Source organism: Pinus tabuliformis, chromosome 9 (genome assembly GCF_031772625.1).
Source record: "Pinus tabuliformis cultivar Carrire ecotype Pingquan chromosome 9, CPIR1, whole genome shotgun sequence".
Taxonomy (NCBI): Eukaryota; Viridiplantae; Streptophyta; class Pinopsida; order Pinales; family Pinaceae; genus Pinus; species Pinus tabuliformis.
In genome coordinates this window covers 1168053894-1168069008 of record NC_142307.1, presented here as the reverse complement: position 1 = coordinate 1168069008, position 15115 = coordinate 1168053894, and the positions used below count along the sequence as shown (strand labels likewise).

The window sequence follows — 15115 nt, the reverse complement described above, 5'->3', positions numbered from 1 at the left end:
GCTGGAAAAGCTTACAAGGGGACCATTTCCCTCAAGTGAAAGTCAAACTACTGACATTCTTTAATTGATCAATTTTGATCTATCTGGTATGTTGTCGATAACATCATTAGGAGGATACTTATACTGTGCAATTTTTGTGGATGACTTCTCTCGCAAAATGTGGATCTATTTCTTAAAGAAGAAGGACGAACTGTTCAAATGGTTTTGTTCTTTCAAAGCCTTGGTTGAAAATCAAATAGGGAAGAAGATCAAAATATTGAGGACTGCTAATAGAACCAAATATGAATCAAATGAATTCAATAATTTTTGTAGAGAGGCTGGTATTAAGAGGGAGACCACCACTCCATACACTCTTAAGCAGTGTTGCACGAAGCGCCCCCCCCCCCCCCCCCCCGGTTCCAAGCCACGAAGCGCGTCCCGTACGGAAGCGCCTAGGAAGCTTGGCCGGAAGCGCGTCCCGTACGGAAGCGCCTAGGAAGCTTGGCCGGAAGCGCGCTTCCGAAATTTTTAGACGCTTCCTGGAAATTTGGAAGCGTTGGCGCTTTCGAAGCGCGCTTCGTACGGCGCTTCCCAGACGCTTCCCAGGCGCTTCCCAGGCGCTTCCGTACGCTTCCAGAAAAGCTTCCGGAAAAGCATTTAGAAAATCGTTTTTTTTTTCAATTTTTTTTTAAATTTTAGGTGAGTTTGCTTGTTGGGGGTGGGTCCACCTTGGGTTAGGGTGACAAATGAAAGCAAAAAAAAATATAAATATAGCAGATGCTCCCTCATGGTAATGTTAAATTCTTAAAGTAAAAGTGACATTCTCCTTTATTTTTCATTTTCATCCTTTTACTTAAATTTTTAACATTACCATGAAATGACTCAGGATGTTTGAGAGTGGTTCCAGCCTCATTGGACTTCATATGGAGAAAATAGAATTTCATATCCTATTCAAAATTCAGCAGACTTAACAATTTTCAGGTATTCAGGATCAATGGGATTGTGGCATTTCATTAGATTATATCAAGTATGAAGGTATGAGATTAGCATTTAATCAAGAGCACCAAGCCCTATATGTACCCTGGCGTTGGTGGTGTTAATTGTTGAACTCCTTTGTCACGCGGCACGCCCTTAGCAAAAAATTACCTTTCAATCAAGTCAAAATCATCGATCAAACATGTTAAGCTTTTTCTACCATATTTTAAGTCTTGAATTAGGCAGTGTGATCAAAATTGGGCAATGTTGACTAATATCCCTAGACAATCGAGGTAGAGGCAAAGGCTAGACAAGAGGAGAAGAATCTAGATTCTAGATCATTAATGTACAATGGATGTTATATCTATCTTGATTTATGCAAAAATATACATGTTTTCATGTCTTCTACAATTAATTTGGTATTTGGGATGTTTGTTTTGAGTATAAATGCAAAAAAATATAAAAAAAAAATATATATATATATAGCAGACGCTTCCGCGGACGCTTCGCTTCCTAGATTTTTGGAAAATGACGCTTCGACGTCCCCGCTTCCAAAAAACGCTTCCTCTTCGCTCCCGCTTCGTGCAACATTGCTCTTAAGCAACATGGAGTTGCCAAAAGGAAGAATCGAACAATCATAGAAGCCACTCGTGCCATGCTTCATGACCAAGGCCAACCGAAGTTCTTATGGGGAGAAGCTCCCAACACTGTTGTATATGATCAAAATAGGAGTCAACATCATGCATTGGATTTCAAGACACCCGAAGAAGTCTTCTCTGGTAAGAAACCTGATGTTTCTCATTTTAGAATATTTGGTTGTCTCGTGTATTTTCATGTGACTAAAGAGAAAAGAAACAAGTTAGAAGCATCTAAGAAGAAAGCAACATTTGTGGGCTATAGTGAAACTTCGAAGGCATATAGAATCCATGTGCCTCATCAAAGAGAAGTGGAAATAAGCCATGATGTCACTTACAATGAATATTTTGCCCTTGGGAAAGCCAGAGATCTCCCTATCCCGTGGAAGGACAATGATGATGTTGCAGGAAAGCAAATCAATCTTTGACAGATGAACCGATGCCCGATGTTGAAGGCCCATTGGATCCCATTGATCCAACTCCTGGTGATCGCTCTACCTCAAGGAATGGACCTTTGTGGCTCAAAGATACTATTGAAGACATTGAAAGACATATTGCTCCAAGAGGGGCATTTCGTGAAAGTAAGAAATCGAACAAGTATGAAGGGTACTTAGCCGCTATGAGTACTATTGTTCAATCTGGGCCATATGTACGTTTGAAGCCACGAAACACCAAGTATGCACGGATGCAATGAATGAGGAGTACGAATCAATCATGAAGAATGATGTCTGGGATGTGGCTCCTAGACCCAAGGACAAGTCCGTTGTCACTTCTAAATCGCTTTACAAAATCAAACATGTCGATCATGGGAGTTCTGAAAAATACAAGGCCAGGTTCTTTGCTTAAGGCTTTTCTCAAAAGGAAGGAGAGGACTATGATGAGATATTTGCATCAGTTGCCTGATATACCACTATCTGATCCATTACTACCCTTGTTGCCCCTCAAGGATAGAGCCTACACCAAATGGATGTTAAGACTACTTTTTTGCATGGCTCGCTTAAGGAGGAAGTCTACGTAGAACAACCTGAGGGGTTCGAAGTACAAGATTGAAGAACATGCATGTCCAGGTTGAAGAAAGCCCTATATGGGTTGAAGCAAGGCCCCCAAGGCTTACTATGAGAGGAATGATAGCTATCATATGAAGTTGGGATTTACAATGAGCGAAGTTGATCATAACCTATATTTCAAGGTTGAAAAGGACATGCCTATCATTCTGGTCCTTTATCTAGATGATATCTTTTTGACAGGTGCAGACCCTCTCAATTAAAAATGCAAGAAATCAGTTGCTCTAAGCATCGCCAAGGCCAAATACATTGCAGCTAGTATGCCTTGTTGTGAAGTTGTTTCGTTGAGGAAGCTATTTAGTGAGCTATTTGAGCATGTTTTATATATTGTGAAAATTCCTAAACCCAGAATCCCTACTGCAGCAAACTAATGTTACTTCTCCTACTTGTTAAACCATACAAGTCATCTACTGTGTTCTATGGTAAATATCTAAGTAAATACAACTGCAGCATTCACTATTTAAAATAATATGTTGAAACAAGAAACTGAACATGAAAAATATACAACACAATGACAGTATTTTTGGACAAATGTCCCCGAAAAAAACCTAATGCGAGAAAACCAGTGCAGCAGCTCTTAGGGTTGTATTATTATGCAGTAGTAATTTCTGAATACAATCTCTAGATGCCTTCCCGGCAATCTAGTTACAGAGAATATCACTAACAAAGAGATTTGTGAGACTACCTCACACTATCAATGAAAGTCTTGGCTGATCCAGCCCTTGAATGAAGGGCCCCTAGCTACCTCTGCGCAGTGTCTGCATCAGCCCAACGTCACACTATCCAGGAACTGTCACTCTTCCCGACTAATCGATTTGCCTCTGAGATTCTGTCTTCTGCTCTCTCGGTCTCACACCCCGACTTCCATCTACAGAAATCGAACCCTCCAACAAAATTTTGGACTCCCTCAAGGCTTCTGCGTTGCCTCTACGCTACGCTACCTCTGTGTGGCTCTGCATCAGCCTCTCTAGCTCTGCGCTGCCTCTGTTGGATCTCTCTCTGCCTTCTCTACTGAGTATTCTCCAACCGCGAAAGGTTTCCCTTCGGATATTATCCCTTTCCCTCACTGCCCAAGATCACTATTGAAAATCTCTCCGACAGCTGCTCTGCTTTAAAAAATCGAACTTTTGATCTCCCCTCTGTGTGTTCTCCAAGTGCCCATCAAGCCTTCTCTTATAAGCCTCTCATTGATCAATCAGCAACCCAGGTTAGATTCTAGTCAATGGCTACGATCATATTGACTTCATCTTCGCCTTCTTCTAGAAGCTTCACCCACAGCTTAGATTAATACCCATTAATTATTTTAATTTCCTAAGTTTAGACTTAAGGTCCCGTTAAAATTAATTAATTATTTTAATAAAACTATCTCTGGGTGGAATTTCCCAAAATGATTTCTAGGTATTGTAGAATGCATGTGACTAAGCCGCCCTGCAAAATTTGAGACTTGGAGCACATTCGATGCTACCAGAAATCAACAGATACCATTGTGATCTACTACGACAATCAAAGTGGGATTCGCCTTTCAGAGACTCTTGTGTCCGACGACTGCTCCAAGCATATTGAAATCAAGTACCACTTTATCCGGGATATGCTAAAGAGGGGAGCAATAAGGCTCCAACACATCAGCACTGATGAGAAGGTCACAAACATCCTCACGAAGCCCTTCAAATTTTTGGCCTTCCAAGAGAAACTTGGAGTCGTGGAAAGACCCTCCTATGAGGGTCCCACTTGAGTTGGACACTGAGCTCTGGGAGCTCTTGGGGGCTTAGGGTACTTCTTGGAGCTACAAGCGACCATAGGGTGAGTGGTTCACCTTCCCCTATTGGTGCACTGTGTATAGGGTGAGTAGTTCACCTTCCCGTGTGATACCCCATGATGGTAGACGTGTGTAGGGCGAGTGGTTCACCTTCCCCTATGATTACGAACACATGTATGTAGGGTGAGTGGTTCACCTTCCCGTATGATTGACATATGCATAGGATGAGTGGTTCACCTTCTCCTATGGCATATGAGCAACATAAGTGGTTCACCTTCTCTTGCTAATGCCTCACCATACATCCTACCCATGTAGTTCGGGACTCATGGGAAGTACATCTCATCTGGCCAATGAGTTCGGAAACGTGGATAGGGAACATAGCACTACCGATGGACGCATCATGTACTATCGTACTCCCTATGTCTAGGATGCATCGTCTTCAACAACTTGATCTGGGAGCAATTGAGGTTCTACCTCTGGACTAACTTTTGTCGGTGGAGACTGGTAAGGCCTCGTGACTCACTCCAGCAATTCTCCTTCATTATTACATCATGGTTCAACAGAGCATAATAGATTAGATGACAGAGATTGTACATGACGACGGGATGGCATCATGGTCGACAACGATGATGGATGGATTTGCAAGTGGAATTCTACCTAGTTGAGAGGGAGTGATAAAATTAGCAACTAAGGCCAGAAACCGAGGTTTTCTGAGCACTTTGACCACAAAACAAATTGCAAGTTAACCACAAATTTCAGGACAACAGTTTGACCGAGCTTGACTATTGAATTCATCACTACTTTGAGCTTACTTTGACCTCTTGATTAGCCCAAGTTTGACTGGGGAAGACCGAGCTGTTTTGAGGACATTCTATTGCTGCTTTGACCAGCGTTGACTTTCTGGTTAGGGCCGAAGTTTAACTGTAGTTGACTGTAGAAATTGACAGGGTTGTTTTACCTTTGAATTGGGAAAGTCAATTTGACTATTTGTAATCTCTCTCTTTGTTGAACATTTTGATATAATAATAAGAAGAATTGATCAAAGGGTTTTCCCCATCTTGGGGTTTTTCCCTTCCATCCGCCAAATCTGGTGTCCTCTTGTCTTGGCTTGTCTTCTACATATTGTTTTATGTTCCATCTACTTTAATTGTCAATGTGATTAATGGTTAATGTGATTGCTATTGGAAATCTAAATTGGAAATCGCTATTGGTCTACTTAAGGAACATTGAAGTAATTGTGCTACGCATAGAACATACCATTGTTAACTAAATTCAACACCACCGCATTCCACAATCTAAGAGTACTTTCCAATTATGCCATCTTTAATAGATGAGAGTCTAGGGAGCCATTTATGTTCAAATTTCCAACATTCCACAAGAATCAAGGTAGGTTCCACTACTTGTTCCACAACATAAGGTGTCCCCTGTAATTTTTTTTTACTAACACAGTCACAAATGCATGGCATTGCCTATCCATGAGGGAGCTATCCATAGATAAGAGACTCTTGGTGAGCTCTCCTAACATTGTACTATGAAGCTCATAACTTCTTTTTTTGAGGCAATAAACAGTAGTAAGACTCCTCATTTCTTATAGCTAGTTAAGTGGCACATCAATGAGCTACCAATCTTCCTCCCCCTTACAACTAGATATCCCACATCTGGCAATTCTTTAAGCCAAACATACCTTGTACAAATCACTACCCACAAGATCTGATTGAGCTACCAAACATCTATTAGAATTTAGAACATCATTACACTTGACCTTTAATATTCATAGAGGCAACTCATTTTGCTCTAGAGTTACTCTGAGAATTTGTATATCCAATCCCCCTCAACCTTTAGTCCTCTCCATATGATGTCATCAATCATTTAGTTCTTTCACAAACACAATTAGACATTGTGATTTCTCTTCTCCCTCTTTGACAACTACTTTTATTCCCAATGATGAAGCAAATATTTGGCTAGAGCTTATTGTCTCTTAGGGTTTTCCTCATCTACTTTACTTATATCTTGTTACTCACATTTTGTTGATGTTTGTATCTCTTCTTTTATTATTAAGCTTTTAGAATCTAGGAATGTTCTATACATTTCCATGGGCCCTTGAGTGTTAATTGTACTCTCTAGTCTCATTAAACTTTTTCTCGGTGATTTGTGGTCATTAATAAAATTTTTTGTTATGAATATAATTCATAACAAGTAAATAAATAAAACAAATATAAATATTATATAATCAAATATTAATTAGGTTAAATAGTCATTAAGTTGAGTGAAAAGGCACGTCTAAAAGACATGCCATTCACGAAAGGACACCTACTTAGGTATATAAATGTAGGTCCTCATTGTAACATTCATCGCTTGTACATTTTATATATGTTAATAAATTATTATTACAAAATACCTTTGTGTATTTTTACATTCAAGTCTCCAAGCTATCAGTTTTCTTGCTTTAGTATCGGTTTTTATGTTTCAATGGTATCAAAGCCATGGAACAAAATATAATCATGCGGGTCTTTGAACATTGTTCGCTGCACAATGTGCTATTATGTTCACATCCTGATTGCGTTGAACAGTTCAGTAAAATTCAAGAAGCATTTCAGCGACTAGAAAAATCATGTGCGGAAGTTACAACATGTCTAAAGAAAAGTTATGCAAAGGAAGACGATAGCAATTGTCAACAAACCAAACAAGGTGAAGCAGAAAAAGAAGTTTATATGGATACCCAACTTGCAGAGTCTGATGAAGATGATATGGAAGAAGCTGATGATGCCCCTAATGCAACAGGTGAAATTGTGGCAATTAAATCTCAAAACGTTCACAGTCAAAATGATATGCTATATGATTCAGAAGGTATCTTCAATCCGCATGCAGCCAAGTCAGAGAAAAAACAGAGTAAAAAAGATGGGAAAATGCTTGTGAAAGTTTGAAATGGAGCTAGGAATGATGATTATGATTTTGCAATTGACTATAAAATGCAATTTACTGCTCCGCAGATAGATGTTGAGTCACATAAAGATGATGATGATCGCAACTATAAACATAGAAGGAGAGTCACTCAGTCTCAATCTTTTAACTGAGATGGTGAAGAGGATGATGAGACGAGACCTATCACAAAGCGGGGTAGGATTTCAAATAAGACCCTGTCATTGCAGGAAGGTGAGGCACAATTTTTAGATCGCTGCAGGGAATATACCCCATTACAAACAGAAAGTCTGTTGAGAAAACGTACAGAAGGTCTTTCGTCTGTCCCCAATTCTCGGCCCTCCATTAGAGACGATCAAATCATGTCCTTGGATAAACCGCTGCAGAAGTTGCTAGCGACTGTTTTTTTGTTTGCTTCTAATGATATTAAGGGAAAGGAGGTTGTTGTTATTTATCTACGAAATCCATTATCTATTGAAAGTAACACTTCAATTGATGCAGTCATCCATCCCGGTGCAGTTCCTCTGCTTGTCGATATTCTGTGGAGGGACAAGGTACCTCAGCTCCAGTTCGAAGCAATAAGATATCGGCTTCCAACACCTCTTGCTCCGTTCTGCCATCACCCGAAGCCAAATCAGAGGCTCTCGTTCTACTACCATCACAATGCGACAACTCCTCGGATGAATTGGGCATTTCCACGGTGGCCATTGCATAACATGGACACTGTGAATGATCTCGCAGGAGTTTTAGGGTTTGGTCAAATGAGATTTACATTCATCCGTCGTCAAAACGTCGTGCCCTCCGGTCGAACGGTCAAAGGGTGTGACGTCGATACATCGTGGTCAAACTACATGTGCCGTCATGCAAAAGTCTGCCGAGCAAACGAGTTGCAAAGCCACGGCACATAGTTGTGACAAGAATTGGGTCATTGGTAACTACCGAGTGGGCAGACACAGAACGTGACAGGGGCAATGTGCAACACATACCCTCCTTAAGGCGAGCCTTCTACATCTGCAGAAGCATTTTTCTTTTTAAGTTTTTGTGGGAACTTAGAGCAGTGCCTACAACTCCCCCACATCTGCACCAGTTAGCAGCGTTGTCAGTCTTCTTAGCACGTAGACAATCGTAGGCACGGTGCTGGATGCGTGGTTGTGTTGCGTGGGTTACGTTGCAGGAGCCGTTGAAGACTGAGACGTCTAGCCACGGTCAACGATCAACCAACCTGATTGACGACTCTACAAGCCTTTCCACACACGATAACTGTTGTTGTCGTTTTCGACCACCAGATGAGAGCATAGATTATCTCTAAGAAAATGATACATGAGATCAGTTGAAGACATGTTGCTTCAGCTGATTCTCCAAGGTGACTCCTTCACCTATCATCACGATGCATCTCATCATCAAGCTGCACCTCATCGTGTTGCACCATGCTGCACCCATCATCACAATGCTGGACCTTATGACTGTTGCACCCATCATCACAACGTTGGACCGTATGCCTATTACACCTAATGTTGTACTGTTGTCCCATGTGTCATGATTGAACCATGCTGTCCATGTTAGTTGTCCCATTGCTTGTTTGTTGTCCCTTGCATGCTGCTTGTACCATTGCATGCTTGGTGTACTTGTTGCTAAGTACCATATAGTTGTCCCAATGTTAGTTTGTTGTCCCTTTCATGCGGTTGTACCATTGTGCCACTGCTGCACAATGTCATGGTTGTCCCGTTGTGCTTTGCCATACCATAACAGCACCATGAATTTGCTGCACTAAATACTAGTTGTCCCATGTTGTACCATTGTACCATTGCTGTCCCGTTGTGCATTATATACCATTGACCATTGTTGTACCATATTTCACCAAGTTGCCTTTTTTGTCCCATTGCTTATCATTGCAGCACCATGTAGCATTGTTGTCCCACTACTGCCGCATACTTCTTGCTATCCATACTGCTGCACCATACATCTTGTTGTCCATACATCTCGCTACCCATACTACTGCACCATTGCTACACCATACATCTTGTTGTCCACACTGTTGCACCATACATCTTGCTGTCATATACTATGTTGTCTATAATGTTACAGCATTCATCATAAGACTTGGATGTATCATTCATGACTATGATTCAATCCAAACAGTGGATAGAGCATCCTTATTTAGAACAGCGTTAAGGATAGCTGAAGGTGTGGCTTCTTTATCTCAGTGTTTACGTGTGACAGCATTCCTTCCATGACAGCGATGGTATTCCTTTCATGACTGCGTATAGGATAAGGGATTTTCCTTTCATGACAGCAAGGGCATTCCATGTGTAGAGCACTTCTTCTAGGACAGCGTTTAGGTGCCATCTCCAATAGGCAGCGTAGCAACTAGGTTTAGGGCATCTCTTCTCCTTAGACCTGCGGCTAGGGTTTCTCCCTTCATTTCCATGGTTGAATATTATTACTTCTTCATAGGACACTGTTAGGGCTTCTCCATAGGGCAGCATTACGACTTCTCCATAGGGCAGCGTTTGGGCTTGCTGTTAGCCCTCCTTCACCGTGTCAGATCTCCCTTTACTCCTGCGTTTAGGGCTTCTTCATTAGGGCAGTGTAGAGCCTAGAGCACTCCCTCTAGATTAGGGCAACATTATCCCTTAGGATCTCTCCTCCTACTAAAACCCAAAGACAAGTAGAGAGAAAGAGATCCCAAGTGTCTTGAAATGACTTGAAGGCCACCTCTATTTATACTAAAACGTTGAGAGTGGGGTTTATTTGGTTACTAGCCGACCTTAACGAATTGTCCCATAACACAAATAAATTCATATCTCCATGAATACTTATCGGAATCGGATGATCTTTAGATCAATCCTACACCTCTCGATGAGAGGGATCCAAGAAAAATATCAGCTGCCATTAATAAGATGACCCACATGGAGTTTGGCCCTAGTTGCCAATTTTAACAATATCAAATCTCTTTGAAAATCCATTAATTACACCATTATACCACCATGATTATCTTAATTTTATCACATTCTTCTCGACTCATCTCAAAATTACTTCTCTAAAATTGTAAAGGGCATACCTTCCTCAATGCCCAGTTGAACAATCCTACAATTTTTCAATATCCATTCCTTATACTAATATAATAAGGTAATAGCTCATGAGGTGTAGACCAGTTGGTTTGGGTGGGGTAATATAATAAGGTAATAGCTCATGAGGTGTGGACCAGTTGGTTTCACTGGGGTTTAGTTCCCACCAGATCTCAGGTTCAAACCTTATGGGGAGGAGTTGAGGATGGAAGCCACTTTTCAGGGAATTAAACTATCCCAAAGGGCATCCATTTTCGACCAAGCTTCGCACAATCCTTGTGATAGCATACCACTAATGGGTAGATCGTTCTTCCATCCAAATAGACGGACTTGGTGGATAATCCTTCCATCCAAATAGATGGGCTGTCCCCAACCTAGGCTCAGCCTAGTTACAAATAAATAAATAAAACACACACACAAACACCTATACCACTGCTTCTGGCTCTAAACATGAGCGCATTTGTCGTCATTACAATTTCAGTGCTGTTGACTAACCAAGTGAAGGTCTTCCATGCTTGAGCTCCAACCCTGGTTTGTCGAAATTAAGCCTTGCTTGCCCAGCAACAACTCCAGACTCACTTCAAAACTGATGGGTACTCGGTTTATAATCAACTGATTCATAGAAGTTATATGTAAGCAGCTGGTCGAGAAGGCCCAAGCCACAGAAAGAACAAAGTTGCCTAATATGCATGAAGTTTTTTCTGAGCCCTTGGCTTCATTCTTGAAAATTTAGAGGATTACAACTATATTGAAAACTGTCCAATGTTTTTCAATCCAACAAATACTTCAGCATAGTAATGGTTTCAATGAATAAACAAATTATTTGTCTGCATATTAAGCTACATTGGAATGGAAAGTCAGCAAATAAGATACATAGTCAATTCAGCTCATATTTCCTTTTTTCCAACATCTTCAAAATACTCAACATTTGAATTGAACATAAATATTATACTCTTCAAATATGAACACTTCTCAGTAAAGAAGATTTAACTAGAATTCTAGCCCATACATTTTAGAATGACGAAAAGTATCCATGCAAAAGAAATACCTGTCCACATGAATGATTCGAAGTAGTGGCAAAAGAAACTGCAATCTCAACCACATGGAAGCTTGCAGTGCTGCTGCAGAGGGTGGTGGATCAGACACTCCTGTCAATCTTCGTCCCAACCCTGGGCTACCACCTCTGAGCCCCTTACGTGAAACATGGCCTTTGATTCCGGTACCATCAGCTACAACAGTAGCCCCAGATATTGACTTCCCAGCATATCGGATAGGCATATTTATATGTTGTTCAAGAGTAGCCATTTGCTTAACTAACTCCATCGCAAAGGTACTGCGCATTTCACTGGAGCTTCTGGCTAGACATGGCAACACCAAGTCTGCAAGGCCTTTCTCTATTGCAAAATATTGACACTGGAAGCAGCCTTCCACATCAAAATCATTGAGTGAAGTATAATATGGTCTTATCCTTCTTACAGTCTAAACCTTCCTCTGCGACTTCCCCTTCCTCAGGAGATGTGGCTTCAGTCTTTTTCTTGTTCACTTCAGTTACACGCTGTGAAGATGACCAACCCCAGGGACTCATGTGGGAACTTTTAACAGAGAAACCTCCTTGATGAGCCATGCTATCAAGTGACTGCCTAAGAGACTTTCGTCCTAGAACCCCATCAAGAACCCACTTGACATGTAATATTAGATAATCCTCTAATGAAATCCCCAGCATATGCACAACTTCTGAGTACAGAGCAGCAGCATCAGGCCTAACAAGTAATCTAGTAAGAACAATTTCTGTAAAGGTTTTTTCAGATTCAGACAGCTGATCAACACCCAGTGTAAAAGCTTGCAACGCATCAACTGCAGAAATATGCTGGTTCCCAATCTTCTCGATGAGAACTTGTTCATTGAGAAGCAACCTAAGCTCAACCCATTGCCAGTGAAGTTTTGCAGGCTGTAGATTATCCAGAACATCGACGAGTTGGTCTACCAAAAATTTTCCATCTGCAACAGTACCCTTGAGATCTCCATGTCCATGAATCCAATTTCCTTCATACTGTAAAGAAACAGATGGTGGCAGCTGAGAATCAAGAATTGCATGTAAGAATAATCGCCCAGGAAGAGGTAAAAGGGCCTTCAATTTCGAATGTATATCCAACCCCTGCATTTCCAGTGTGGCTGCAAATCCAGAAAGAATTGGATCACAAGCAAGGTGATGGTACAAAGCATGAGTATCTCGCAAGCAAACATCTCGAATTGGCTCATGCTTAATAGCTTCAGCTACAGCTGATAACAATGCCTGTTGAAGTTGAGTATCTTCACGGTATCCCATATTTATACATGAAAAATTATGCATCCAAACAACCATGGAAAATATTGAATAAGTTGGGGGCAAAATGCTGTTCAGAGGTAGCATATGCTGCATTCGAGCAAGTGCCAATACATTTGATTCACCCAGAAGATTGGCCACTAGACCATCAGACACTGTTTTGCAACTGCTAATGAGAACACTAAACCAATACAAGTATACTTCAATTGAACTATCAGCTTTCAAAGAATTGCCTGCTCCGCCTACACGAGAAAGACCATTGGAAACGGAACGGCTGTTCTTAAAAAATTGTGAAGCTTCCAGACCGTCCCTAATCCTCAGGAGTGCCACCATTCTTTCTAGACTTGAAATTCCATGAACAACTGCCCCCACAACCAATGCTGCAACAGCTGCTGCAGTTTTTGTGGCCTTTCCCAAATATCCTTTAGTAGAGTTGCTTAGTATCTCATTTGCCATAGTTGAACTAGGATCCGGTGTCTCTGGAGAAAGCTGGAACTGACTACGAGGTGCCTTTCCAGGGGCAAAGGCAGCAGCAATAGCAGATGATGCTTCTGTAGCAAGGGTAATTTCCACAATACGGTTTTGGCACTCACCCATGGCCTCCTTGAGCAACCGAAGACAATAGATATGAATTTGTACAACTCGACGAGCACATTTAATCGAAGACAACTTTGAAAGAGAAGGCGAACCAGGATAGGCATTGTTTGGAGCAGAATCAAGCATACTCACAACAGCTGGCCCTACACTCCCAACAACTGTTGCAACAGTACCAGCCACCACTATAGATGCATCACCTTGATGGTTTGTTCGAATCAGCTCAATCAGATCAAATATAGTATGCTGGGCCATCTGATACCCATCGTCCCATTTCTCAGTCCTGTAATTCAACATAGAAACTAAATGTTCTCTTTCTTTGCTGAAGATCTGGTTTACCGCTTTATTAATATGTCTCTGAACCGTTTCTTTCAAGTTTGGAGCTATTCTTGGTAACCTTCCACTTAATCTTTGCCGCAGCTGTTCATCACAATCTTCAGCACTACCAGTACCAGACACCCCTACCAACCCAAATGTTGATTCACCTTCACTCGTTTTATAAGCCTCCAATTCAGCAATTAGTCTCTGGTCGGAAGATACTTTAAAAAATTTCTCCCAACCAATCACACTTGACAGTCCACCATATTTTTTGAGTAAATTTCGAACATAAACTATAGCTGGGCAGGCAGATCTTCCACCTGGTATAGCAGCCATAACAACTGCAGCCCGATTCATAACAACTGATAGGGCTTCTGGAAGAAGATTTGCAGCCCTGAGAAAATTCTCATACCTGGAAAAGACAATTTGTTAGACATTTTTGAAGGGCCAGCTATTTAATCAGTTTTGTGGACGCAAATTCAGGATCACTTGAAGCTAACCAACTTTGTACTGAAAAAAGTGTATATGATAAATGTGAAAAGAAATTTGCTACAAACAATCAACCTTTACAATAAGCCAAGCTAAGTACATCAGATAGCTCTTAAACACATATGATCTGAAGATAAAAGCAATGATAATGTCTAACTAATACAAATATAGTAGTATAGAAACAAATGGCATTTGGAAACGATTAATCAGATTATTGTCTGATCTAAATAGTCGGATGCTCAAGATGATATATTTCAGCAAGGGAAGGTTTAAAGAAGATGGCAAATTTGACTGAAGCACAATGAGAGAGTTATAGAAGATGTGCAGGTGATTCTTGCTAAGACACTGATGTATTGTGTCAAATTGTCAGGTAGAGACCACTATAACTCATCCAGTCTCACTCTTATTTAAGTACATGCCAAAACGTCAGTTTTTCAAGATGTAAAACCATTTAAAGCATGCATGTTCTCTATTCTTTTCAAAATGATTCTATAGCCGGTTAATCCAAATTAGATTACTATATAATTTTTCTTCTGTTTTGAAACATTCTGGAGAAGAAAATTCAAGCCATTAACTTGTCTAGCTCATTTTAGGTGCAGATACTACTTCATCGATTAGAGCTCGTGAAACCGGTCCGAAGAGCAATTCGGTCAGATTCTGTACAAGAATGTTAGGCCTACTACAAGCTGGCATAGGCTTGACCACCACAATACCAAGTGGACGACATGTCATTCTCCGTCACTCACAAATGTGCAGCTGTGTGGAAATTCAATAACATTCCAGAGGGTCCAAATCCTAACAGTAACCGAAGTTGTGGCATGCAAAAATCCTAACCCTATCTAACAGTGACACTAGACAAATATCATGATGTCATACACTAAACCGCAAGGAAAAAAAGTGGTTGCATTCCTATTGAATCAATTTTAATATTCCATATATGGGCAGAGGAAAGGAGTTTGAGTTTTAGGAATAACGGAGTAAGTAGTAAACCATGT

General features: G+C 40.8%; 1 protein-coding gene across 1 annotated transcript in view; it reads right to left on the bottom strand.

Annotated features, from left to right (window-relative positions):
• CCT (RNA polymerase II transcription mediator) overlaps positions 1–15115 on the bottom strand; it is a 153843-nt gene that overhangs the window by 14715 nt on the left and 124013 nt on the right. The window contains 2 exon segments of the mRNA XM_089440468.1: positions 11445–11854; positions 11856–14043. Coding sequence (XP_089296594.1) covers positions 11445–11854; positions 11856–14043 — 2598 coding nt within the window.